At 34.0% G+C, this 24,365-nt stretch overlaps 4 protein-coding genes across 4 annotated transcripts; 2 read left to right on the top strand and 2 right to left on the bottom strand.

Moving 5' to 3' along the window:
* The first annotated feature begins 178 nt into the window (after positions 1-178).
* Positions 179-14,123, top strand: LOC129949804 (actin-related protein 5). The gene is made up of 8 exons (XM_056061453.1): positions 179-364; positions 426-613; positions 667-814; positions 880-1,505; positions 1,564-1,731; positions 1,788-2,096; positions 13,554-13,734; positions 13,826-14,123. Exons 1-8 carry the CDS (start codon positions 262-264, stop codon positions 14,083-14,085), a joined length of 1,983 nt encoding a protein of 660 aa, XP_055917428.1. The 5' UTR covers positions 179-261; the 3' UTR covers positions 14,086-14,123.
* Positions 9,787-10,693, bottom strand: LOC129949805 (NADH dehydrogenase [ubiquinone] 1 alpha subcomplex assembly factor 3). Its single transcript, XM_056061454.1, has 3 exons — positions 10,318-10,693; positions 10,071-10,269; positions 9,787-10,014 (listed from the first exon to the last, which is right to left on the bottom strand). The coding sequence occupies exons 1-3, from the start codon at positions 10,581-10,583 to the stop codon at positions 9,868-9,870; spliced, it is 612 nt and encodes a 203-aa protein (XP_055917429.1). The 5' UTR covers positions 10,584-10,693; the 3' UTR covers positions 9,787-9,867.
* On the bottom strand, positions 14,105-15,303 carry LOC129949806 (60S ribosomal protein L11). The gene is made up of 4 exons (XM_056061455.1): positions 15,197-15,303; positions 14,873-15,013; positions 14,504-14,801; positions 14,105-14,294 (listed from the first exon to the last, which is right to left on the bottom strand). Exons 1-4 carry the CDS (start codon positions 15,200-15,202, stop codon positions 14,167-14,169), a joined length of 573 nt encoding a protein of 190 aa, XP_055917430.1. The 5' UTR covers positions 15,203-15,303; the 3' UTR covers positions 14,105-14,166.
* A 2,882-nt stretch (positions 15,304-18,185) lies between these two features.
* On the top strand, positions 18,186-23,620 carry LOC129952703 (dynein regulatory complex protein 1 homolog). The gene is made up of 8 exons (XM_056065481.1): positions 18,186-18,354; positions 18,424-18,590; positions 19,473-20,311; positions 21,090-21,264; positions 21,376-21,572; positions 22,135-22,452; positions 22,514-22,617; positions 23,293-23,620. Exons 1-8 carry the CDS (start codon positions 18,251-18,253, stop codon positions 23,555-23,557), a joined length of 2,169 nt encoding a protein of 722 aa, XP_055921456.1. The 5' UTR covers positions 18,186-18,250; the 3' UTR covers positions 23,558-23,620.
* The last annotated feature ends 745 nt before the right edge of the window (positions 23,621-24,365 follow it).

Genomic DNA, 24,365 nt, shown 5'->3' with positions numbered 1-24,365 from the left:
AGATACGGACATATTTAATAACTTTTATGAATTAGTTGATTGCTTTAGCTTGTAGACAAATTAAGATGGCTACCGAAGCTGAAACCAACAAGATTTCTTTATCGTATCCTGTCCCATGCAACAGATTTGTTTCTTTTTGAACGATACTCAAAGAAGCAAACAAGCCTTTTTTTTGACATACCGCAAAGCGTCAACGATCCAACACCAACATTTGTCAAACCAAATCTCTTCTTTTAAAAAGAAAACAATATTTCTTTCATTATGAATTTAATTAAACTGAATGATGTAAAAGCAATTCCCGACATAATTCATGAGTATAAACCTTCACTTAAAGATAACCAAGTTCCACTTGTTATTGATAATGGTAAGACACATAATTTCAAATTCAAAGGCCGGCTCCCGGTGAGTTTTCAATTTTTTACTAGGGTCATACCAGTGCCGTGTCGGATGGAGCACGGACGAGAATCCTCTGCTTATTTTTCGAAATCTAATTGCTAAGCCCCGGAAGGACCGCACCAAAAAAGATGCTTCAGAAATAGTAGCTAATCCTCCAATCCAAATTGGAAATGACATTATAAACATCGAGGCTATGAGATTCCAATTGAAGACACAGGTTTGTTGTTCACAAAATTGATGAAACCCCAGGCTAAGTTATTCCTTTTTTAGTTTGATCGTAACGTTGTCACTCACTTTTACAATCAGGAGCAAATATTTGACTATATTTTCACCCACTTGGGAATATCGAATGACGGAGGTATTCCACATCCAATTATAATGACCGAACCGCTTGGCAATCCCAACTACTGCAGGCAATGTTAGTTAGTGAAAAACAATTGATTTTTTTGTATTAAACAATTTTTAAATTCTTCTCGAATGCAGTGATGTCAGAACTACTTTTTGAGTGTTACGATGTTCCTTCCGTCTGCTTTTCCATTGATTCAATGAACAGTTTTAAAAAGAACAAGAGGGGACCTAATGGTCTCATACTTTCGTTTGGGTATCATACAACGCATGTAATACCTGTTTTGGACAATAAACTAATTTCAACAAAAGCTCGCCGTATTAACATAGGTGGCTACCACATTATAACGTTTCTTTTTCGACTAATGCAGCTCAAGTATCCAGTTCATTTGAACGCCATCACCATAAGTAGAATGGAGGCACTCATGCAAAGTCACTGTTCTGTTTCTAAAGATTATATTGAAAATCTTAGAAAGTGGTCACATATTGACTATTACGAACAGAATGTGAAAAAAATACAACTGCCATATACCTTGCCGACGCAACCGACTGTCGTTTCGGCGGAACAAAGAATGGAAAAACGGCGAGAGCTCTCAAAAAGATTAACCGAGATCAAAGCTAGAAAACGTGAGGAACAGCTGTTGGAAGATGAAGAACAAATCATAATAATGTCTAATATTAAGAATCTTTACATTATGGGAGACTTAAAGCGTTTTGGTGATGCATTGAGGGAGAATGACATTGCCAATTTAGAAGAACTCGAGGTTTATATAATTTACGTTTTATTTTTTTATAGCCCACATCTGAAAATATTTACTCTAGAAACTCATTACAAGCACAAAACAACGAATCGAGAAAACGAAACAGAAAATGCTTCTGCCTCCAGCTGTAGAGGTACCAATAGCAATTCCCGAAGAGAAACCTGTTGTTATACCCCAACCGCCACCAAATATTTCCATAGAGGAATGGGTTTCTTCTACTAGAAATAAGGTTTGTTCTGTTCTGTTTTTGAAGGAATATTCTTTACAAATAATTTTTGTTTTAAGCGCACTCAATTAATTGAAAAAAGACATAGCAGAAAACAACGTCGACAAGATCTGGCAAAAAGACGAACAGCTGCAGCACAAGAAAGAATGCGTATTATTTCGCAGTTAGCGCGCAAAGAAAAAGGTTCTGATAACTTTGGAATGCGTGACGAAGACTGGGACGTTTACAAAGTAATAAGCAAGGACTGTGAGAGTGACAGCGATGCTGAGAATGAGAAACTTCTTGAGATCGAAGATATTCTGCGACACCATGATCCTATGTTTGAGGAGCCAGTAATAATGTTGGGAGGTGCTGCTGAATACCATCAGGTAAGGCTACTGACTATGTTAATTGTGAAATTGTATTTATTAAAATTCACTTACCAATTTTTCGTTTCAAACTGTTATATAATATTATATTATTCGGTGACCATTGAATTCCGTCGCAGATATGGTTTCTAACTTAATTTTTTGTGGAATGAGAAATGTTACCCCGAACAGGGAAAAATCAAACACAAAAGAGAGTTCATGGTTTGATGCCAGTTGTAGAGAGTTTATTAGGATCAAAGATGTAAGTTTCCGAATTTTCCAAAGCCAACCTCACTGAATAGAAAAAACTTGAATAATATTAAATAAACTACAAGGCCTGTAACGGACATGTACAATGTGCCAAAGGTAGAACATATTTCTGGTCGTAGTATTGGACGGGTTAAAATCTGACATACACAAAATGATGCTCTGACCTTGGCAGCATTGTCCAATAGAGAATTTAAAAAAAAAATAAATTGGTTGGCGCAACAGTCCTTTTAAAAACTAGGGCCTAGTGACTGACAACTCTCAACCATTCCTGTGTGCGAGTACTGTTGTCAGGGATGGAAGGGACCTACAGTTTTAAGCCGAATCCGAACGGCACATTTGAGAAAGCACTTTTCGTGACAAGAATTACTCTTGGAGAATTAAAAACCATTGTAGAATTTAATGCTTGAAAACATAATGCTGTCCCAAACGCATAACTTTGTTCTAATTTGATATCGCCAAAAATGATGCTAAGTGTCGATGCAAGAAGTTTTTTACCCCTTCTGATCTGGTTATAATTTACAAAGCTTTTATTAGTCCTAAACTCGAGTATAGTTCTCATATTTCGGCTGGTGTCCAAATAACGTACTTTTGGATAGAACTAGAAATATGATTTCTTAACATGATAGGCGATCGTTATATTCTTGAGACTTGCAAGGTCTCATGCCTATCACTGTTTTATTGTTTTTTTGTATAAAATATTGCATTCCTGCTCTCAAACAATTCAACCGTAATACCAGTGAGCCCAATTTCGAACATGCATTAAGTACATTTATTTATTTGTTTGCCACCACTCACAGGTTAAATTCTGGCTAGACGAATTTTAAACACTATGCGACAATTTAATGATTATTTTTAAATGTTTCCTATTTTATAAATGAGAATAGTAGGCCGAATATTAGATTTTGATGCATAATTTCTAATTTTGAATCTTTCTTTTCTTTCTTTTTCCTCTGTCCTGCATCAATTAAAGCCTGGTAGACTTAATTAGGTTTTTTTCTTATCACACTAATAAAACAATACTTTTTTAAAAGATTAAGTTTTCCTGAAATCGAATATTTTCCTCACTTTTTTTCAATCATATAAGGATTTTATAGTATGCAACATTAAAAATGCTAAAGACATCCAAAAACGGGATTCAAATCACAGCCAGAAACTAAGATTATAGCACAACACATACTTTAACAATAGATTGTATGATTATTTTGCAAAACACAAATCTTTGTCTTCTAGATACAGTTTAAATAACTTTAGCATCTTACTTAGTTTCAAGAAATGAAGTTTTAAGTAAGCCTTGAATTTTGATTCAATTTGTATTTCTGATTCTAAATGTGAACGAGTATACATACAATGTATGTATACTCGTTTTCAAAATTATTTGCATATTTTGTAAATATGCAAAAGTAAACCAAAACGAAAGTTGTACAGTTGTTCTCTTAGTTCTTACAGCCTGAAATTTCAAAAACTATAATATGCAACAGCGAAAAGAAATTTATTGCAAATAAAAGGGTATTTAATCAACTTTCAAACACATAACATTTATTTATTTAATGAAACAATTTTTGACGAGAAAAAAAAACAGAAAACTAAAAATAGTCCATTTTAATAAACCAAAAAAAAACTTGTACACTTCATTATTTAAAAAAAAAAAACACAATCTTGTGAAAATATTTTAAAAATTAGTGTTTTATATGGTGTCCGTTAGCATCTGTAACTGCCTGTAACCTTCTGTGCATTGATAGAACCAAACTTTTGTTAACATTTGGACTAATTTCATCCCAGATGTTTTGTAATGCGATTTTTGGTTCAGTTTTGTTTTTAACCGTCCTTTCTCTGAATTTGTTTTCATATGAGCCCACAGATGTTCTATAGGATTTGGGGAGGGTGAGGAAATACCTTTTTTACATTGTTAAGCAGCCATTCTCTTACAACAAACGAAGAATGCGTGGGGTCATTGAATTGAAGAAAACAGAAACTAACTCCGATTTCTAATTTCGCGGCTGTTGATTGCAGATTATTTTTCAAAATGTTGAGGTAATCCATTTTATTCATGTTTCCCTCAACAAACACTAAATTCCCAAAAGCGTTTGCTCCCATGGTAACCCACACCATTAAACTTTCACAACCATGTTTTACTGTACGATTCAAATTCTTTGGATCTAAAGCTGAACCATACTTTCTTCATACAAAACGACGGCCATCCGATCCAAATATGTTAAATTTCGATGCATCTGTTAAGTTAACCGAATTCCAAACTCTATTGGTTTTGTACATATTCTTTTGCATGATTCAGACGTTTTCTAATATTTTTTGCAGGATCCAGACGTTTTCTAATATTTTTTGAGGACGAAAGCTGTTTGTTTCGAGGTGTAAAACCTCTAAATTCTTCCGAATCTAGAAAGTTTCTAACAGTCTGTGGGTGTTCCTCAACAATTTCATTTTCTTTTAGGCTATCCGCAATTTTAACAGCTGGGATTATTTTTGATGATTCTGATAATATGACTTTTATTTTGTTGAGTCGAGATCTTACAAGGTCTGCTTAAAAATCTCTTTTTTTTGTACTTAGCTATTATGTACTGCACTGTAGAATGTGGTTTATTTACGGTTTTTCAAATTTGCCTATAACTTTTTTTTCTTGGCACAGTTTCACAATCAGTTTCTTTAAATCAATGGACGTTTGTTTTGTTTTCCATTTTTATTTAAACTACTCCAAACACTTTGTATAACTAATAAAAAAAAGAAGAAACTGAGAGCTTGAGTACAAAAATTGAAACATAGACAATTATCTCATAACGGTATTTAGAAGAGGACAAAAGGAGCAGTGAACAAGTTTTTTTTTTTGCCGACTTGTATGGAACCGTTTATCATTATTACGATCTTTTAGTAACGGGTGTATCTAAATAATTTAAAATGTTATGATATACTTTTAAAGTGCCTAACATTTAATAGATCTTATGTGTATAGTTACAGAGATATTTAACTTAGAGCGTTAAAAAGCAAACTGTACAACTTTTTTTTGGTTCACTGCAATAAAATTGTCGAGACAACGGATTCGTGAAAAGAACAAAATTTACTTTCAAACCGATTTGCCTTTGCCTGTTAAAAGCTCTTAGCACAAATGGCTTAGCATTTCTTTAAGATTAATTTAAGATCCTTAAAATCTAACTACATACTTATGATAGTCTAAGATATGTACAGGGAATATCTACCCTCATCTATTTTTTGATAATGTCCAATAAGTTATTAAAGATAAATTAATTTGCACTTAGATTAACTAGCTATGACCTGGGCCTAAGGCGCTAAATATTGCACAATAAAAGTGCATTTTTGAGTTCTATTACCCTCATCTACTTACAAAAATCGGATGTATGATGAAAGTCTGTTATTTATTTGATTTTAGTATCAAACGAAAGGTAATTTTACTCTTGTTCGAGCAATATAGGGTTGCCTGACCAAAACCTGACATAACACAGGGTTGCCAGCATTTGAAGTGTTAAGTCCCTTTTCTATATCCCTCATCACCGTACTAATTATGGGCACTTTGAACCAAAGCCCTCTCCCTCTAACTATCGTCCAATACCACTCACGTCCTTTCTTTCCGAGGTCATGGAAACGCTGATTAATAATTATCAGCTTAAGAAATATCTTGAAGAACGAAAGCTTCTTAATGACCGGCAGTATGGCTTTTGTAGCAATAGGTCCACTGGTGATCTCATGGTTTATCGCACCGAACAGTGGAACAAATCTTTATATCGTTTTAGAGAAAGTAAGATTATTGCACTTGATATTTCAAAAGCATTTGAAAGAGTTTGGCACCAAGCTCTCTTATCGAAAATGCGTGCTTTTGATATTGGTGAATCTCTTCTTCGTTGGATTATAAATTACCTTTCTCACCGTTCAATACAAGTTGGTTTCATGTGTGAAATTCATAAAATAAATGCTGGTGTCAACCAGGGCTCCGTTTTGTCTCCGACTCGGTTAAATGATCTTTTGTCTGCCAATTCTAATCCATTAAACTGTTTGGCCAACGACAGTACCCTCAGCTTTTCATATTCGTTTCTAGATTCACATTCTTGTAATTCGGAAGTGGAACTTAAACGGCAGCGTTTGATAAGCTCATTAAATTCTGATCTTGACATCATTGTCCAATGGGGAATCAAAATCAGCGTAGAATTAATTGCTTCGAAAACTCAATGCTGTCTCCTGTCGTTAAAGCGTAACATACCCCCGATGCCGCTATCTTTGGGTAGCACTTGCATCGAGGAAACTAATCAACTGTCAGTAATCACATATTTGATATTGCAAAAATGCTGCCAGGTGCTTAGGATTTCTCCGACGGTGCAAGAAATTGTTCACCCCTTCTGTTCTGGCGGTAGTTTACAAAGCCTTTATTCGTCCAAAACTTGAATATAACTCGCACATCTGGGCAGGAGCCCCTAAGACAAGTTAGAGACTTTTAGATAGGAAACAAAAAAGAGCTTTGAAAATCATAGGCGATAGAACTATAACCGAAACATTTACATCTCTCGACCACCGGTGCAATGTTTCATGCCTTTTGTTGTTTTACAGATACTTTTACAAGCAATGTTCTGTCGAATTAGCCAGTTTCATTCCCCCCTCAACCAATTCAGCCGTAATACTTGCACTTCCAGGAATGCTCATCAGTTTACCCTCGAGCTCAATTTCGGACGTACTATCAAGTATAGAGATTCTTATTTTAACCACTCATCGAGAATGTGGAATGCTTTACCCAACTCTGCTTTCCCCTCCCATTTCAATATTCAAATTTTTAAGTCCAATGTGAACCGGTATCTCCTCTTAAATCCTTCCCTATTTAACTAATACTCGCCCTGTGTTTAATCGTAAACGTGTTAAGGGTATTAATATCCCCTTGAGTCCCTGTACATTATAAAAAAAATGTCCAGAATTCTTCGTCACTGCAACGCTGCTATGCTAGTCTTCAACTCTAACATTTCCTAATCGCATCTGAAAGATACCCTTTACTTTTAACCTTTTTGAGTCCCCGTATTCCTCGTCCCTTTTATTTTAAGTCTAATAAAACGAAAATTGTTAGTTCTTCTACATTAAAGAGCTTTAATGTGCGCCTTAGGGTCCACATGAATTAATTTTTAAAACTTATAACAAGATTATTATTATTATTATTATTTAAGTTAGTTTTAAACTAAGTTACAGCTTGTATTAAGCTGAATAAATAAATTTAAGTCTTTAGTAAGTGTATAAAATATTAATATTGATATTTGCGACTTAAATTATTGCCATTTTTGGCAGAACTATTATGGGATTTTCCATATGTAAAATAGCTTAATTTATTCTTGATCTACTTACTTACTTACTTTAGTTGGCCCTACAGCGCATTGTGCTCCTGGGCTTCAAGTAATAAATTTCGACAGCTTACTCCATCCCTACCTTGCTGCCTCCAGTTTCGAATACAAAGTTGTGCGTCGGCCTCAACTTGATCACTCCATCGGAGATGAGTCCTGCCTCTGCTTCTTGTTCCCTCAGGCTTGGCGTAGAATACCTTACGGGCTGGAGCTTCAATGTTCATTCGCTCGACATGCCCTAGCCATCTTAAACGTTGTACACGCAGTTTTTTGATCATTGGCAAGTCGCTGTACAGCTGATTAAATCTTCTCCGCCAGATGATACTTTGCTTGTCGACACAAACCAGACCATAGATCGTACGCAGAACCTTCCTCTCGAAGATACCAAGAGATTCTTCATCTGCCTGGGAGAGGGTCCATGCTCCTGCACCATACAGCAAGACTGGGATGATTAAAGTTTTGTACAGTGTCTCTTTGGTACTTCGCGATAGGGCCTTATTTCTCAACTGCTTACTTAGGCCAAAGAAACAGCGATTAACAAGGGTAATTCTGCGTTTGATCTCCGCGCTGATGTTATTTGCAGAATTAACAGCAGTGCCCAGATAAACAAATTCGTTTACCACCTCAAAGTTATGACTGTCAATTGTCACGTTTTGACCAAGTCTACGTTTTGAATCGACTCTATTTGACGACAGTAAATACTTGGTTTTGTCCTCGTTAATGTCAAGACCCATTTTCTTCACCTCAGACTCGATATTAGTGAAGGCACGTCACTGCGCGTTTGGTTCTTCCTATAATGTCGTGTCATCTGCATATCCAAGATATTGTGTGGATTTTTGAAAGTTGGTGCTACTTGTATTAGCATTGGTGTTGATGTTGCGCACCACTCCTTCAAGAACAATATTGAAGCAGCTACATGACAGCGCATCGCCTTGTCGAAGTCCTCTCGTGGTTTTGAAGGTTTCGGTTGAGTCTCGTCCAGTTTTGACGCAGCAACGAGCATTCCAACGTCATCCTGATAAGTCGTATCAGTTTGTTAGGGATACCAAAACTCAACATGGCACGCTATAGTTCGTTCCTGTCTTAAGCTGCTTTAAAATCGATGAAAAGATGGTGTGTTTCGATGTTATGTTCTTGGGTCTTTTCCAGGATTTGGCGTAGCGTGAAAATTTGGTCGATGGTGGATTTTCCAAGCCTGAAGCCACACTGGTAAGTGCCAATTTGTTCGTCAGTAAATGGCTTCAGGCGTTCACATAATAAGCTGGACAAGATCTTGTATGCGATGTTTAAAAGGCTAATGCGTCTGTATTTGATGTAGGGAAAGCAGTCACCTTTTTTATGGATCGGGCATATGGTGCTTACATTTCACTCGTGGGGCATGCTTTCTTCCTACCAAATTTTATTAACTAGCTGGTGCATGCTTCTTACCAGATCTGCTACAGCTAGTTACTCTTGATCTTGATCTAGATTTAGATTTGTCAAAACAAAAGTATTCCAAGTTTGTGCATTGCATGGGACAAAATAAATTGATTTATTTTTGATTTAAGATCAAAACTGCAGATCTGGATTTTTCAGCTGATTTAGCTTTCCTTTCCTTCAATACCACTACAATTTAAAAGTAAATGTTTAGCTGGAATTTTGACAACACATCGCACACAAAATTACTCTGATACAATGAAAAAAAATCCTGTAATATTATATGCGCCACGAAAAAAAAACATTTTTGAAGGAAATCTGCATTTACCCATTAAAAACCCCATTCAATTAAATTGCCTTTTTGCAAAAAAATACAACAACCAATTTCGTGCCAATAATCAAATGCGACGCTGTTTGTTTTTTTCTGAATTTTCTGAAAAAGTAATACCTCGGAAACCTAACACCAATGTAGGTTTACCAGCCAAGGTGCTTCTACTCCGTACATTTGCGGTAGTATGACATATATTGCGATAAATTAGACACTTATAAAAATTAAATTAAACATAGAGCTAATATGAAGTGGTTTTATAATTTTTACCATCTACCAAAACAGGTACAAAAGATTCAAATTGAATCTAAACCTATGGCAATCTACAATGAAATATGACCGCTTTCAATTCAGCTAATCTTTTGAAATTGACTATATATTTCACAATATTTATATATACATAATATTATTTTTTGCACTAATTATAAATATGCAGAGTTTAAAAGTCGTCAATTTGATATAATTGTTTTTGTCTCAGTTTTGTTTGGAGTATATTATTTTCGTTGTATGTGATGTGTAGAGGAGGTATCAAAGCAGCAGCAACCATACGACTCTCCGCGTTTAAAAAGTTAAACGTTGCACAAGCCTAGAAAAGTAATTTCTTACTGAATATGCAATTTATTCCAATCTGTTGAAACATACCTGTTCAGTGGTTAATATCTCAACATTTATTTTGTATTTCTTCATGAATTGTATAATTTTCATAGACAGCTGCGGTGTAACTTTTTGATCACCAATACCAATCACTAAAACGTCTATTTTCGGCTCCAATGTGTAAAATATACTTAAGCTATCCTCATTTATATCTTCAAAGGAACCAACATTCCATGATAGTACCGATCTAAAAGGCAATGGATATTACTTATTTATGAATTGTATATGAATTTACCTTGGGAATATGGCCATCGGTCCTATAATAACCATATCGTTATTCAATCGGAATCCATACTGGCTAAATCCATTGACCATAAGTCCCAAATCAAGTTCCTTATTTAGAATGTTGACTTTTGTTTTTCCATCGGCCTCATATGCGGTTCCATAGGTTCTTAATGGTGTTCGAATCGAAGTATTGGTTCTGGGGTAGTTTCTTAACAGATTGGTCATACTTCGGATGCCAGAAACTGCACGCAGTGCACGGAAAGGAAGGTGTGCCATTGAAATAAAAAACACTTATACTTTTGTGAACTTAACAATTATTAATCCTTCAAACTGGATCGGAGATGTTAAGCTAATAAATGACAAATTGTTTACTTATATAATTTGGATTACTTTTTGTTATTACTTACTTCCATTCACTTGACAAGGCGCAAAGTGACATCTGACTGAATGACATCTAACAAATAAGAACTGTTCATTGGAGAAAAATGCAAATCAGTACAGAACTGTTCTGACTAATGTCAGAACTTAGAACACACATTTTTTCTAATTTTTGATAGTTCCCTCAGTCGTGTTGACACCAAGCAATGGAATGCAAGCAATTTATTATCAAGAATTTGAATCAAAAATACTCTATACGTGTTTTCATTTTTCTTAAGTGAGAAATCGAATCCTAACAAATTCCACTGAGGAAAAATCAGGAATGTTGGCTCAACTTTCCATTACCGCAGCACGAATTTCGACTCGCGGTTTTTTTTATTCGATAGATATGTGCAAATAAATAATAACTATAGCAATTTTAGACCGAGGAAACATTTATTTCTATTTTTAATTAATTTTTAAAGTTCACTTTTTTCCATACAAAACACTCAAAAATGGTTGATTTTGACATTTCTTTCCTGTTTTTTGTTCAGTGTTGCCATACTTGTTTTTTTTTTTTGGTAATTTCTTTTATTTTAGTGCTCAAATGGAAAAGTACTTTGGATATACCCAAACTCGCACCCACCCCAAATCCTATAGTGACCCCAAGCAGGGGGGTTTACCACCGGCGGTGGTAAACTGTCCAGAGGTAAACTGGCAGAGGTAAACCGGCGGAGATAAACAGTCACGTACCGAGGTTGAAGGGCTGACAGTTGATGTCTTTACCGTCACACTTAGATCAATACAGATCCATTGTGATACCCGTGAGTATTGCTACTGAAGCTAATAAGAAAAACCCATGTGTTCAGTTAGTAAAGCTATTTAGAGGCTTTGAAGAAGTTCAGAATGTTAGCACCTGGCGTACTAGAGAGTTCTTCTAAATCCCCGAAGAAATAGTTGCCAAGCAGTTTCTTCCTTTGATGGGAGAGTGCGGGACAGTGACACAGAAAGTGCGGAGTGTCTTCATGCACCGCATCCTGTGCATAGATCATCTAAACCGATTCTCATCAGTCAGGCCAGATCTTTCTTGTAGTGCCGCAGGTGTAAAGAAGGTTCCACCTTTCATCGGCCTTGATAGTTATTCTTTTTGAGATTTCCTGTTTTAAATAACAGGTAGGTAACTAGCTGAGCTTGGTTTACGTCAAGCATTGACCCTAATCTTGCTAATTCATCGGCTTTATCGTTTCCTGGTATATCACTGTAGCCTGGGACCCAACAGAGTCTAATGTTGTGTTGTGCGCCAAGAACCTTAAGCTCTTCCCGGCAGCATGAAACAAGCTTTGATTTTACCTCAGTTGCAGTAATCGCTAACCAAGAAGAAATAAAACGCATTTAATTTTATGCTATGGCCATTAATTTGGGCAGGTTCAAGCAACATAAGAGACCTCGTTTGCAGTCAACTTCTTTCTTTGAACGTTAATTTTGACCGAGTCAACATGTTAGTTTTTCAAGTGTCTTGAATTTCAAATTCAGAACTTTACTTCGAAAACCTCTACTTAAAGTTCATAATACAAAATGTACCAACAAAATTATTGTCTACATAACACTCTTTAGACAAGCTACAAGTCCATCACAATTGGTATTCTGTATTGTTAAGAAATATAACTTATTTTTTTTTCCAAATTGACAAGGGGCCCTTTTACAGAAAGCATCAAACAAAGTTGTGCAGAAATAAATAAATCACAGAGTAAAACAGTTCAGCTTTCAGTTGAATGAAAAAGCATGATCAACTGTCATTTTGATAGAAGAAGACTTGACTTAATAGTAAGGAACATTTTTCTTGACTAACTTTCCATTAAAGTTGCCTTAATTGGAAGGTAATTTTTTGGCAGCAGGCCAATCATTTGCCAGAAAATTGCCTTACTTTCAAGTCCCTTATGTCGTCTGAGCCTGCCCTTTGGCTTTATTATAAAGATGAGGGTTTTCCATCAGTTTTAGACTACTTATTGCAACAATTGTATGACGAGATTGAAAAACACACGTTACAAACTGGTCAAATACGAACAAATTGAAAAAACATTTGTTGCCATGTTTTGTTAATAATAAACTAAGGATTGATCAACAATTACTTTATAAGAAGATTTATTAACAATCTCAAATTTGAATTGAAAAAAATCGATTTTACAAATAAAAAAATGGTTTGTTTTTCATTAATTAAACGGTTCGTAACAGAAGATTATACTAAGTGTGGTATTACTTTATGTTTTATCTACAATCAAAATTTGAATTTAAAAAATATTCTACCGGTTGGAAATAGATTCCTCACCACAAATGTTACTCCTTCCCCACAACGAACTGAGCATGCATTTCTATTTTTTCATCCCCTACCCTACAGGCCCAATTTCTCAAATGTAAGCTAAAAAAATGATCAAAAAGTGCTTGGAATGCATTTTTGTTTTGATTCCTATTTTCAAAACACCCAATCTCAACATGCTGCTGGTTAAATTCTTCAATTACTGAAGCAAAAAACTCTCAATATAAATCTGGCAAGTAACTTGGCGTTTTTAAGTAAATCATAAAGATTGGGAAACCTTAAATTACTGTTTTAGTATGTCTAATATATTTCTTCGCACTAAAGTTTATATTTAGAAGCAAGGACCTGCGTTGCGACCATATTTACATTATGTAAAATAAATTTGAAAGTAGAGAGGTATGTTTTGTAAATTGTTAGTACTTCTACCATTGAACCGGAATTATCAAAATATGCATACATTTTTTAATTGCCTTCTCCTCAAGACTGATAGATTAGTATACAGAAATATTCATTGATTGTATGGTATCTGCAAAGAATTAGGAAAGCCGCTTTACCGTGTCAATTTTTTGTTTTAGCTTCACGTGGGAGTGGAAACAATTCGAGCTACCGAACTACTCTTTCAACCAAGCATGATTGGAAGTTCTGAATGTGGATTGGCTGAATTAATGGACTATGTTTTTAAGATGTTTACACCTGATGAGCAAATTTTGTTATCGCAAAATGTATTCCTAACCGGTGGATGTTCACTTTTACCAGGTAGGCAATAAACCCCAGAAATCAAAGATTGCGTGCAATGACTCGCCCTTTCAAACAAATGTATTCATGTAGTGTTTTAATTTTGTTATAGGACTCAAAGAGCGAATTTCTAAGGAACTTTTGGAAATGCGTCCCTTCCAATCACCACACAATATTTTTATGGCTGATTCAGCTTCTTTGGACGCCTGGTTCGGTGCTCGTGACATCGCTCGCAGTGAAAAGCTTGGAGAATTTTTGACAACAAAATACGACTACGAAGAAATGGGTGGCGAATATTTTAAGGAACACCCGACAAGCAACTACTTTTTCAATACTCCAGCACCAGTTGTTTCAGAGACACCGAATGAATGAATACACTTTACACGTTGAATAAAAGTAATTTTCTGGGATTTTGTTATCTTTTATTTTAAAAAAACTTTAAAAGTTGGAAAGTTATTTTTTGCTGTTCAAGATGATTCCATCGTATTTCTGTTGGAACCACTTCATGGCGTCTTCCTTAGTCAAGCGGTGGGGAAATCCGACTGTGCCTGATTTGCGCTTCCTATGAGCTACGTTGTAACCTGCAAAGAAACATTTGTTATTTAAATAAATGAGATTCACTAATAATAGAATTTGTATGCGGAGAACCGTAGAATTGTGTGATAAAACAATGCAATTCCATTAAGCAAAACGCAGTTGTTATTTGCACATTGACTGAATGCTATTGGTCAATAGAAACCCTTAGCATCTAATTAAGTGCAGTGAATTGGAACTGTAAATCTCGTCTTACCTGGTCTTCCCAAGACTACGTAGAAATCAAGACCGTAGATACCGATGGAAGGATCGTATTTGATACCCAAATCGATATGTTCTTGGATACCGAAACCGAAGTTTCCTGTGGAAGAGAAGTTGTCCCTCCTCAACTCGTATTCACGAACTTTAAGACCACGTTCCAAGATCTCTTCGGCCTTGGCGCCACGAACTGTGCAATGTACAGCAATTTTTTCATTACGTCTGATACCGAATGAACGCACGGTATAGCGGGCCTTTGAGAACACGGGCTGTTGGCCAGTCAATTGTTCCAAAACCTTTGTAAAAAAAAAATTAAGACAAATTTTACTTTATGTTTCCATATTTTTTTCTGTGTCTTTGAACTCACCTTAGCAGCTCGAGTAAGCCTATCACCAGATTCACCCACACAAATGTTCAGGCAGAGTTTTCGGATGTGCAAGTCCCGCATAGGGTTCTTTGCGGGATCCCTCTTAACCTTCTTAGGGGCTTCCTTCTTCTCAACAGCGGGCTGCAATCAATGGCGAAAAAAGAACACATTACTCGAAAAATTCACAAAACTTTTCATAAATATTTATTTCAATTGAAAGTTAGAATATTTAGTTTTTATTTAATAGTAAATCTATTTAAAAATTATATGTAGAAACTTTGATGTGAAAGGATAATTAAAATCACGAAAAAATCCAACACCTACCGACATAGCGTTATTCGGGGGAAAGAAAGAAAAACGTCAAAAGGGGACAACAAGTTCAGTGGCGGAGTTTTGACATTTTGTATGACAGGCGGCCATTAAATTTTAACTTACATCCGTTAGTTCGTACAACAACCATATGTGGAATTCAGTAGACAACATTTATTAGGTCCCCGTTACACCAATGTTTGTCTTCGCTAATTAAGCTTGAATTGTTTTTTTTTTGTTTTATTTGGGTTTGTAATCATCAAAACTTGCAGAAAATTAATTTTTACTAAGAAGTATTTTAGTTTTTAGTGTTTTTCCATAGTCTTATAATCCTTGACATACTAGATATGAACTGCTAGTCGATTATTATTCGCATACAAAGTGAATTCACTCCTTTAGCCATCGTATTCCTGCTGTAGGTTCGGCTTTGTACATAAAACCTATCATCGTGGGTTTTTTGGGGCAGCACCCAGGGGCGATGTTAGCTATTGTAGTTTTGTTTGAGGCTACGGCTAACGTAAAAATAACATCTATGATAACACCATAGATTTTAAATCCTTCGTCTCGTGTTTCTTTGCCCAATGATCTTTTTTTAAGGAAACTAAAAACATCTATTATTATAATGTTTAACAAAATAAAAGAAATAAAGTTCAGAAGAATAAAGATCTATACACCTAAGAGCCAAATTCACCCAGATCGCTCCAAAATTGACCGTGTGTTATGAAATTGAGGTGGCTCTGCCGATCCATTTGGGGTTTCAGCAAAAGTCAAAAATATAAATAATAAAAAAATTCAATCTATCAAAGTGGATGTGTTCGGAAGTGTGGGCCGGCAGATTTGGCAGTTGGCTCAGTCGTGTATATCCAGTTTAAGAATATAATCTTGACTTCTGCATTTTTCGAATTTCCTATAACGTAGTAGCATTTTGGGCATTTCTCTCTACCACAGACATTAATTTTATATGTAAAATCAATTTTTTTGCAGAAATCAAATGCAGATACATGTAAATAATACCCAAACATTTTTGTGTGCCCAAGTTAAGAAGAGGAAGAGTAAACTTCAAAACCATTTAAATCCCACCTGTTTTGAGTGAATGACGTATCGATCTGATTGGTTTCTAATTCGTAGAATTTTTTGACTAAACAAGAAAATTGATAGCTAAAATCTAATTAAAAATTTGAATACAAACTTGATACTTTTAACATAGAACGTATTATACTATACATAGACGTAAACGTTGATGTCATCTATTCCTTAACGCTTTCAGTCCTACTCGGTCAGCGGAAATAGAATGAAATCTTTGTTTATAAAATCTATAGTGCTGTCATCGCGAGATGAAACGGAGCGGTAACTAGTGCTATCGCTACATTAGCTCGTGCAGTTTTTTACTTCATAATTTCAATACAAAGATGAAAATTTTAAACTCGATTTTCGTATTTTTTTATTTTATCAAACTTTGTAATAATAAATATCCTTAATTGCTTTAAAAAAAATGAGAGTAAAAATTGACAGCTATAACTTAACCAAATTTGAAAATATAACTCCAGATTAACAGACATGAACACAATATTTAGAGTTTTCCTTTTTCAAATACATTTTTAGGTGCTTCGGTCAAGAAGGATACCGGTCCGGGTGTCCAGATAATAAAAGTTCTTTATGAGCATAACAATTTATACAATTTATATTTATTTATATGAAGTAAGGAATGGTAAGGAATGGTGTAAATAGCCCCAATTTATAGTCATAAACGCAATTGAAAAACAACAAGCATCTTCACTAATAGTTTGTCAGTTTTATGTTTTGCATTAAAGGTATTCATACAACAACAAAAAAGCTACTATTTTCCATATGACATTACAGAAATGCAGGAGAACCTTATATTCTGCATTACCGATTTTGCTATTGTAAAATGTCGCATCTAAGTCAGAAATATCAGAAAGTAAAATACAAGATTCCCCCTTCACTTTTATACAAACAAATCTGTATTAATCTACCATTGTGTTGGCATTTAAAAATTAAATTATCGGGCTCCTCACTTTAAAGCCTAGTACATACTTCCACGTGAAGTGAACGTTCGCCAGTGGAGAAAGTGAACTTTTGACATTGCTCACTGGTACACACTTGTGTAAAATGCGGAAACCAAATGTCAAAGCTTCACCAACAGTTCCCGTACATTTTGCACGTGAATTGCCCGTGAACGAAAACTCTCCACTTTGTTCTCCACTCAGCTTCACGAGCAAGTTCACGGGTGAACCAAAAACTGAAATTTGTATGGGTTCACGAGATGGTTCACAAGTATGTACTAGGCTTAAACCTTAATAAGCCTAGTACATTACATACTTGTGAACCATCTCGTGAACCCATACAAATTTCAGTTTTTGGTTCACCCGTGAACTTGCTCGTGAAGCTGAGTGGAGAACAAAGTGGAGAGTTTCCGTTCACGGGCAATTCACGTGCAAAATGTACGGGAACTGTTGGTGAAGCTTTGACATTTGGTTTGTTCATGTTCACAACGTGTACTCACAAGTGTGTACCAGTGAGCAATGTCAAAACTTCACTTTCTCCACTGGCGAACGTTCACTTCACGAGGAGGTATGTACTAGGCTTTAGATCCCAGCATCTGCTGGTTTTTGATGAAGATTTTTTCTGTAATACAAATAAATGATTTGTGTTTCTAAAAATCTAAATCCTAATTAAATGTTAAAATTACCTAAATGTTACCTGTGTCATGAATAAAATTGACAATCATGATGATTTCCATTTCTCTCCACTTATCTTATATATTAAGCATATTAAGTTGTTGTAGTGCTGTAAAATTGTACAGTTCTGCATTCTTACAATGAAACGTAACGCAAATTCCTCCATCAGTCTTTCGACATAAATAATCATTAATCAAATGTTTTGTTGCGAGTCACCCTCTATGCATTCATGTTACATGCGCAGTAGGGTAGGTTACTTTAAAAATGTAACTACCCTAGTTATAACAAAGTTTGATCAATAACGTTTAAATATTATTTTATTTTCAAATTTAGCTGTCTTTTTTATTAAACTTTAATATAATCTATCAATATGTCTGAAGAAAAAAAAAAAAAAGCATCTAGTGCAGAATGGGATGAAAGAAGGGATAAAATTCGAGAACTCATTAAAGATCATATGAAAGCCAATGAATCTGTGTAAGTAATATTTTAGTACTTAGTGAATACAAACTTATTTTTCTATTTATTATATACGTACATGCATAGAATACAAAGTAAAATTAAAAAAACTGGAATTGAAGGGCAATTAGAATCAAGTGATGAAAAATTGAAGGACCTCATAGAGTTTGGCGATGAGTTGGTGACAAATATAAAAGTTGCAGGTGAAATGCGTGAAATTCAACGCCGAAGTTTTGAAGAAGCTCAGAAAAAAGGCAAGTTTGATTTTATGAAGATCCATATTCTAAGAGTCTATAGTATCACACTGAATTCTTTTAACTACCTACCAGTACAAGACTTGTTTAGCAATTTACTAAGCTTAAAATATGATTTACCTACTTTTAAACTATTTTTAACATCTTACTATCTCCTAACAATATTTGCTAAAGTTGAACTCAAGGAATGGCCACTTTAACTTTAGCAATTTGCTAAATCCATATGACATCTTTACAGTTATTCATATAAAAGCAGTGGATGGAACGGTCCAGTCAACAGTTGGGAATTGCAATTAATAGGTCCGTGTAATAGTATTTGCTTTATTTTTACGAACTGTCACTTTTTAAACATGTTTGGATGCTCGTTTTTTAATAAAAGGCAATAAGCAATTTTAAAGTTAGCAGAACGAAAAGTTTAAATGTTGGACTCCTTCAGTAAATTGCTTTATATAAAGTAAATTGCTAACTAGTATATTGTTAAAATGGTATGCCTTCAATTTTTGCTATATGGACAGTTTACTTAGTTCATTATCTCCAAATTTTGCACTTTTGGTAATAATGTAAAATTTGAAACGGCCAATCAAAAAAGTATTCCAGTCTAAGCACCGTTATATTAATACAAATTATATTGCTTTCAACTTAGTGGTATGCTTGGATATAGTTTTCTACCAAACCATTTTTTGTGAAAGTTGTCTGGCCACCGTAAATATGGTCAACACAATAATCCATTAAGTATGAGTTTAAATATTGACAAATATTTTGATATTTATTAGGACTCTTCTAAAACGAAGTCAACGATACTTTATACCTAATTTAAAAAAAGCTTATAGTTTTTTGTTTTGTTTGCGGATTCATTTATTTAACTTTTGTTTGTTTGCATAGCTCTCCTCAATGATCTAAGCAAGGAATCCGTCGAAGCAATAGCTAAATTCAATTACATATCTGAAAAATGGTCTGAAATAAACAACTATAAGGAACCAGTAGTTATGTTTAATCAACTGGAAAATCAAAAGGAACGCATTCAAGAGCTTATGAAAAGCAAAGATAATATAATTGAGAAGTGTCAACAAGAAATAAATCGTGTGAGCGATAAGTACTATGCTGACCAAGAGAAACAGTCTGCTGAAATTTGTGTTTTGGTTGAGAGAATTGACAATCAAGTTGAACTCATAAAAAAAGCCTATAAGAACCATTTGGAGCTTCTACAAGATGCAATCGAAGAGGAACGTCTTGCTATGGCAAAATCGGAATGTGTACAATGGGATGAGCTTTTCGATACGTTAAGAACGTTTGAAACACGCAGAACTGAGATTGAGAAGAGCAAGGAGAAAGTCTACGTGGATGAATTAGAAAAAAATTGCAGAGATCAGCAGGAAATTACACGAGAAACTAGAATACGTCTAGAACGTGACGCAGAAGCTCTTCAACTTGAATTGAGAAGCACACAAAATAACGTTCTAATGAATTCTGAAAAACTTGATTATAATTATCAGGTGCTAAAAAAACGAAATGAGGAGAATATTGTCATAAATAATCAACAGAAACGAAGACTAGCAAAGTTTAAAGAAACAATAAGAACACTGAAAACTAAAATTCATTCAATTAATGAAAAGGCACATGTTTCCGTTAAAACCGTGTCAGCGGATGTAGAAAAACTTTACACAAATGTATCGGATCTGGAAATAATGGCACTTCAATTCAACCAAACAAATAAAAAACAGGTTTTTCTTAACAATTTATATTTATAATTATTATGTATATTTCTCAGATAGTTGTTATACTTTTATTAAACATATTGCATACTTGCTATTGTTTGCAATTTGTATTTATTAATATGATCGTAAACCAACTTACATATTATGTCATATGAGTTTTCCAGCTTTCTATTTATTAAATGACACAAATATTTGAAAAATCAAAATGAAAATAAACTAGGTTCTACATTTGGCTTTCACTCGAAATTAAATTGAAATCGCTTCAAAATATACATATAATATAATATAAATTAGTATTCTGAAATGCACTTTTATCGATATCGATTTCTTTTTCTTCGAACTTAAGACGATGTGAATTTACATGTTCTACATTTCGATTTTTGTGGTTTTCAAGTGATTTGATTTCAACTATTTTCAGTTGGTGTGATTTGAAATCGATATGAGAGAATTATTTAAAAACAGAAGAAGATTTAATTAAAGGAAAAACCTTAACTTTTGTACATAATGGACTTGATTCGTCAAAAGTTTCTGCTTCTACATAGTTTGTACTTGAGGGAACGGAAAAAGCATTTAAAATGATTTTTTTTCAATACACCAAATGCCTTCTTAATCATATTTCGAATAAAATAATGTTCTTTAAAAAAATTTAAGACACAAACAGAAACTAGACTTTTATTAAAAACCACAGAACAAATAAAAACATAGGAAATAATAACAAATTATGACAATGTCTAAATTTCATTCAAATTAAAAATGTAATATTTAATTAAAATTGTATGTTTAGTATCGTCAAGTCTGGGCTATAAATTATCAAGAAGCACTTTCACTGTCCAAAAGAATTTTTGAAATAGATCGGTTATTGCATATTCAACAGTTAGGAGTAGATTGGGTCCCGCAGGATATTGAGGAAATCTTACGTTGTGCAGTTGATAATGCACGCCGCGAAGAAAATCTTAATAGTAAGTGGATTAATTTTAGTTTCTCTTTTTGCCGGAAATATGTATAAAAAAACAAAAACATATAATTTCTCTTTTTCTCCACAAAAAAAATCATTTACATATGAAAATAAGACGAAAACAAACAAAATTCTTCAAAAGTTGAAACGAAATCCGCTTCACAACAAACTGCCGAAATACGTCTTTTGCGAAGTATCGTCAGGAAGATATCTGATCGTGCTGGATTTTTAATTGAAGAAAAACTGATTAAAATTCTGGAACCATACACTGATGAGGAAAAATGTCTTGTTCGCATAGATAGTATATTTAATGTGAGTTCCTATAAAATACAATATTACACATTTTTGTTTTAGTTTCAATATTTCTATAATGTTTAACACAAAATTCAGATTGGACTCGCTCCACTCTATGTTGCTCATTTTAACGATACATCGGTTATTTTTTAATTATAAAAGTCCCGTTCTCAACACCAAATGGAAACGAAATAAAGACCTCTATAGAAGAAAACCATGGGTTCCAAATGGAATAAAACTCGAACAGAAAATGGAAGCTGGCTTGAATTGATAACCATAATCTGTGGCTTTCTTCTGTGGCGAAGTCTATAGGACACTCTTTATTTTGAATTTAATTTCTTATTCGTTCACGATTTTTCATTTATATACTTAAATTTACTGTGTGAATCTTTTGAATATGACTTTATCCCACATATTAACATTGTTGACTCTCTCGCTTTGCATTTTTACGATAACGGTATGCGTCACATAAATGTTTTGGACTTTTGGAAAGCAAAGTAGAATTAATTCAAACCATTGTATCATTTTTACTATATTCTTCTTTTCATACTACTTTCAATGCGAATTTCCTTTTTTGCAGGCTTTGAAAATTGGGGAGTATAGAGACATAACATCTTTGATCGATTATTTTCTTCCATACTCGTGGTGTCCTAACTGTTCAAATGCCCAACATAGTGAAATTACTCCAACATTAATAGAATATGAAGAAATTAAAAGTCAACGAGGACGAATTTCTCTTGCGTTGGAATTAGAAAAGGCTTTGAATGATACAACTTCTACAACGATTTCAGTATCTGACTTATGCTCTCTTTCAAGTGATGATGTTGATCACAATATCACTTCTATTTTGACATCAAAAAAGGAATTAGTCAGACTCGGAAAGAAAAATACAGCAGAGGTGTGTATATTTAAAAACTATTATCATATCCGATTGAAAGACATAAAGTTTTATTTTCCAGAATGTATGCTCCAATCATTACTTGGTCATTAAATCAGCTTTTGTCTTGACGGCTCTACGAAAATTTACCGAAAGTTATTTTAAAAAAAATGAGGCTGCACATTTGTAAGATATAAATGTACCTATGGCTTTGGGCGCAGGGAAAAGCAACATAAGTTCCTTTTAGTATTTTTTAGGAGAGCAATTTGAATGGTTGCTTTGTATGAAGTATGGAATGCAAACATTACTCCTGCTCTGAATTAAGTTTGAGTTCCGAATTCAATTTCTTTTTTGTTTAAATGGAAACATCTTCTTTTTTTTTTAATTTGTATTGATTTCCATGGGAACCTAAGCAACACAAAAAATACCAATTAAATAAGGAACATGTGTAACCAACGCAGAAATGAACTGGCCAATTTATATTTCTAAGATTTCTGTACATTTTTTGAGACAATCCGAGCAGATCTCACCTGGCAATCAAATTCGATTTGCATTTCTTTTCATCTTTTTAGAATTGTGCAGAAGAGAATCCTTGAGAAATCGAATCATACAAATTACGTTCTCATATTTCTGACAGGAAAATGAGATTTATATTTTTGAGTTTATGGAAATGTCTGAGATCTAAGAATTATAAACTGGCCAGGTAAGATCCTGAAAAAAAAGCGATAGAATGAAAGAAACTATAAATATCATCATAAGTCCACTTGGGTTGGTTTTCCTTGTAGCCACATATATATTGACAGACGTCTAATTGTCTAGTATTTAGTCAAATATTTAATTTTTCCTATTATTATAATATAGAGGAAGGTCTGAAAGAGCTATTATCAGATGTTCAAAAGTTGATGGACGTTTGGCGATAGATTCAATGGCGAAGTGTTGGCTACCCTTTCAAAAAGTTATGACTGAAGAAAACCAAAAATTGTGGAAAACTCTGGAGCATGGCTTGGATCATTATTTAGATGTTCTAAAAAAAAGAGAACAACTCGATATGGATTGTGAGTTCTTAAGAAGACAAAACAAAGAATTGCAACACCTCTTACAAAAACGTATCCCATCGGCTATTTAATTTGTTAGCATATTTGCATTTTAATTAATTGCAAAAAATTAAAATAAAAGAACAGCATTACAATGCATTTGTATTTATTTTTTAAAGGATTGGTAGATTTAAATACTTATTTGCAGTTTCAAAAATCAAAATGAAAGTCTACATTCAAAGGTAAGTGCTCCGAGAATTAAATTAAATTATAAAAAAAATGCTAGCGATTTTTTTAACGGGCCACAGAATACATTTTTTCAATAAAAAGCATTTTAAATGAAAAAAAAGGATCATACAGCAGCATAATTTATTCTACCTTTTTTGAAAGCATATGCATATTTACTTCTCTTGGGTGACTCGATTTTAATATTCAGCCCTTTTTTATATTCGATTCACGTGACTCTTTCACTATTCTTTTCATTTTTCGAATACCTACAAATCTTTATCAATTTTCAATTAATTCCAAGGGGCCAGTTAAAATTGAAATCAATCCTGAAAAATGTTTGAACTTTTTTGAAAAAAAAAGTTTCACACAAAGAACTTTTTTCAGAAAAAAAGTTTGGTAGCGCGATTATTTTTCGCTAAAAATTTTATTTTCTACTTTCATGAACAGTTGATACTTTTAGGCGCCAGTTATAGCTATTATTGAAATCGATCCGGAAACATTTTTTAATGATATTTGGTGTTTCCCTCTGATTAGAAATGAAAATTATATACTGATCAATTGGAAATCACCCAACAAATTTTTTTGAGGAAAAAAGTGTAATTGCACATTTATTTTCTCTAAAAATGTACGGAAATTCATTTTCCTGAGCAGCTGATTCGTTTATGTCCAAAA

The sequence above is a fragment of the Eupeodes corollae genome, chromosome 3, assembly GCF_945859685.1.
Source record: "Eupeodes corollae chromosome 3, idEupCoro1.1, whole genome shotgun sequence".
Taxonomy (NCBI): Eukaryota; Metazoa; Arthropoda; class Insecta; order Diptera; family Syrphidae; genus Eupeodes; species Eupeodes corollae.
The sequence above is the reverse complement of the archived record's forward strand: the minus strand, read 5'-3'. Positions and strand labels throughout refer to the sequence as shown.

Coding starts and splice junctions, on each gene's coding strand:
- LOC129949804 (XM_056061453.1), top strand. CDS start 262: ATGAATTTAATTAAACTGAATGATGTAAAAGCAATTCCCGACATAATT. Junction 365..425: donor TCCACTTGTTATTGATAATG/GTAAGACACATA, acceptor ATTTTTTACTAG/GGTCATACCAGTGCCGTGTC. Junction 1,506..1,563: donor CCAATTTAGAAGAACTCGAG/GTTTATATAATT, acceptor TATTTACTCTAG/AAACTCATTACAAGCACAAA.
- LOC129952703 (XM_056065481.1), top strand. CDS start 18,251: ATGTCTGAAGAAAAAAAAAAAAAAGCATCTAGTGCAGAATGGGATGAA. Junction 21,265..21,375: donor CCGCGAAGAAAATCTTAATA/GTAAGTGGATTA, acceptor TATGAAAATAAG/ACGAAAACAAACAAAATTCT. Junction 22,453..22,513: donor GAAAGAAAAATACAGCAGAG/GTGTGTATATTT, acceptor TTTATTTTCCAG/AATGTATGCTCCAATCATTA.
- LOC129949806 (XM_056061455.1), bottom strand. Junction 14,802..14,872: donor GGCTTACTCGAGCTGCTAAG/GTGAGTTCAAAG, acceptor TTTTTTACAAAG/GTTTTGGAACAATTGACTGG. Junction 14,295..14,503: donor CGTAGTCTTGGGAAGACCAG/GTAAGACGAGAT, acceptor GTTTCTTTGCAG/GTTACAACGTAGCTCATAGG.
- LOC129949805 (XM_056061454.1), bottom strand. CDS start 10,583: ATGGCACACCTTCCTTTCCGTGCACTGCGTGCAGTTTCTGGCATCCGA. Junction 10,270..10,317: donor CCGATGGCCATATTCCCAAG/GTAAATTCATAT, acceptor ATTGCCTTTTAG/ATCGGTACTATCATGGAATG. Junction 10,015..10,070: donor AGATATTAACCACTGAACAG/GTATGTTTCAAC, acceptor TTACTTTTCTAG/GCTTGTGCAACGTTTAACTT.